This window comes from Mustela putorius, unplaced genomic scaffold, assembly GCF_011764305.1.
Source record: "Mustela putorius furo isolate JIRA1106 unplaced genomic scaffold, ASM1176430v1.1 tig00003870_pilon_pilon_pilon, whole genome shotgun sequence".
NCBI classification, from domain to species: Eukaryota; Metazoa; Chordata; class Mammalia; order Carnivora; family Mustelidae; genus Mustela; species Mustela putorius.
The window spans coordinates 788,039-791,055 of NW_025422022.1; the positions used below are offsets into that span (position 1 = coordinate 788,039).

The following is a 3,017-nucleotide window of genomic DNA, read 5'->3' on the forward strand; positions in this document are numbered from 1 at the left end:
AAGGGACGAGGATGACCATCACCCAGAGTGGTCCCACCAAAAGCCAGGGAAGCTAAGCAATTTAGCCCCTTGTCTGCCCTTCGGTAGTCCTCCTTCCAAAGGGGGCATGATGGGTAGGACACACAGCAGGGAGTCTAGAAAGAAGGGACTAGGGAGTCCCAGGAACATGGGCAAGTACCGACAGCATCTGTTATAAAGACATTACTTAGAAAGTTCCTTCATATCTATTGACACATACCCTTCAGCCATTGGTCCCCGTTTGGTTCCTTGGTTAAAAATGTCTGTCTTCAGTATCCTCTGCAGATGCCTATAATTTCCATACTCCTGAGGTGTTGCTTCACTAGTTAAAATTTCCAGTCCCTTCCTGGACTCCCAACCCACAGCCCCATGAAACAGGATATTGAGTTCAGAACTAGTTCGATGGTCTTGATTGCGAGCTATGAATGCAGCCCTGACCTCATCAGCTTCTGGGCAGCCTTGTCCTGCTGATGACTCATGTGAGGCTGTCCTCGTTCTGTTGGGGAGCTGCTGAGAACCCTCTCACCCTGCCTCTTCCTCTTATTAGTGTTTAGATTGTAGGGAGGGACGTTTCACCTGGGGGAGCTTTGGCCCCTTTAGGGGATTGCTAAAGGCACTGTGTTCATGACTCATTTGCACAGGTCTGCATTCAGTGTTTAACAGATCTAAAGTAGATAAAATGAATGGGCGAGGGCAAAGGCACATTATGATCCAAAGAGAAGATGGGCTCCAAGCCGCTGGCCCCACTCTGGTCATAACCTGTGTCTTTGGCCTTTGGCTTCCTGACATGGTTACCTGCGGGCCCTGGTCCTCTGACGTCACCAGAAGCCCATTAACTCCTGCTGCAAGGTTAGCCACTGCTCTGTATTCTTCACAGGTCACAGGCTCCTCTGCAGTGGGGGGCATATGGGCATATGGGCATATGGGTATATGGGTATATGGGCCCTCTACAGGCTGACACTCTTCCTTGAGTTGCCCAGAGAGGGGCCAGAGAAGGGGCTGACCCAGGATTTGGTGGAATCAGGCCAGGACTCAGGGTTCCCTGTGGACACACAGTCTCCATCTTGGCATTCAACCCTAAGAGTGGTAATTTGCACAGTGCTGAGAAGGGAGACTCACTGAGCCAGCTGCCACTGATCACGACTACATACGGAAGACAAAGTTGTCCGGCCTAAAGATCTGGCCGAATGGCCCAGACCTGACGGAGTTCATGGTGCCCGGCTCCAGGTCCACCAGGATGGCCCGGGGGACATACTTGTTACCTGTGGGGAACAGAGGCGGACTTAGATGTGCAGCTGCAAAGGCATCACAGACAAGGCTGTGCCTATGCGCCTTTCACAGCAGTATCATTAGAGAAAAGTCTAGCATCTGACACAAAAGTGAGCAAACAGAGGTGCTTTTCTGCCTCAGAAGAGGGGATAATGGCATGCTTAGTCATGGCCAACATGCAGGAGTCGTGAGGAACTATCTAACGTGTCGTTTTTAGCAGTTGACATTTAAAACGAATGCAAGAAGCATCTCTTTGTCATTTATCTGTTCCTCATCCATTCTGTCTGCCACAGTATGCAAAGCAAGCTTGACTGGGCAAAAAACATTCAAATAATCACCAGCAGCTTCATTGTAGTACACGTTGATTCTCTCCAGCTGCAAGTCACTGTCTCCATGGTAACTGCCAGTGGGGTCGATCCTGTGCTCATCACTGATCACCTCCCAAAACTGGGGAGAAAGAAAAAAAAAAAATCACATGATGGGCTGACATCCTAAACCTCAGTAGGGATGGCCCTTCTCTCCCTCTCTTGTCCTTGGAACAGCGGCCACTGTGGTCAGCCAGTGAAGGAGTCCTAGAGCTGCACCCCCATTCCTCCAGGGGCTGCTGCAGAGGGGCTTGGAAATCCGCAGAGCACTGGCCATAGGATGGCGACAGACTGAAAAGCTGGGAAGGGCGCGGAGGGTGGGCACAGCAGCTGCCCTCCTCCAAAAGCCATGGATGCTGGGGAGGCCAGCAGCCCCAGGCAGGGTGAATGTCACAACATCCCAGCTGATGGGTGGGTCCTGGGAGGATCCAGGACCACTTGGACCCCGCCCCTCGACTGCCTCCAGGGATCCAGGTCTCCTGGTGCAAACCCCACCCAGCCCTCCAGGCAGAGCGGTTTTAGACCACTGACATCCACAAAGTCTGCCGCCCCTACCCAGGGGCAGGGGTGGGTGGGGAAGGACAGGTTGGAGCAGTCTGGGATCCCCACCGGGGACAGTGGGTAGAGCTGGGCACGGTGAGGCACAGGCTTCATTGTGAATTGTAGCAGGAAAGGGGGCGGGGAGGTCGGGGTGGGCAATATGGCGGTTGTGAAAGAGACCACGTCCTTGTCCAGGGGCCCGCCCACACCCTTGCACCAGGCTGGCTCCTGCCTCACCCACTGTGGTCGGCAGTCCCAGCGCCAGGACGTCACCTGCCGCCTCTCAGACAGGAAGCCAGACTCCGACATGATGTCTCATCATGTCGATGGTGCTCATATTAGGGAAATTATCTACCGTTCTGATCTGAGAAATCTGCAAGCATCAGACATCAATCAGAACAGACCTTTACAGGCAGAAATGGTCAGGACTGGCAGGGATTGTATGGATGAGAAGGGAAAGAGACGTGGGGCTGTAGGTGCATAATCAGGTTGCCCAGCCAGAATATTTTTTCTCCATAGTCAGCAGATTCTCAAACTGAACTGTTAAGGGGACAACAAGTTCACCGGTATGCTTGTTTAAACTTGGTGCAAGCCAAAATTTATGGGCTGTGGGTGGGGGAAAACCTGCCTACATTTGGGTGAAGCAAAGCAGAGGGTAAGAAATGGGCAATTGTGAACAGCCTTCATTGTTTCAGAGCTACCATATGCTATTAAATGCTGTGGGGGATGGAATAATGGTCTTGTGAGGTTGGTGTTGGTTCAATTAGTTATCAGGAGTGGGATGACTCCCACTGTTGGCTCTGAAGGACTAGCTGTTATCATCGG

The 3,017-nt window shown here is 52.2% G+C and overlaps 1 protein-coding gene across 1 annotated transcript; it reads right to left on the minus strand.

Annotated features, from left to right (window-relative positions):
* Window positions 1-1,146: 1,146 nt before the first annotated feature.
* On the minus strand, window positions 1,147-1,740 carry LOC123388064 (tubulin beta-4B chain-like; the record flags this gene model as incomplete). Its single annotated transcript, XM_045067037.1, has 2 exons — window positions 1,147-1,280; window positions 1,626-1,740. Coding segments are annotated over 2 exons (234 nt in total), but the record flags the coding sequence as incomplete, so codon positions are not given.
* Between the last annotated feature and the right edge of the window lie 1,277 nt (window positions 1,741-3,017).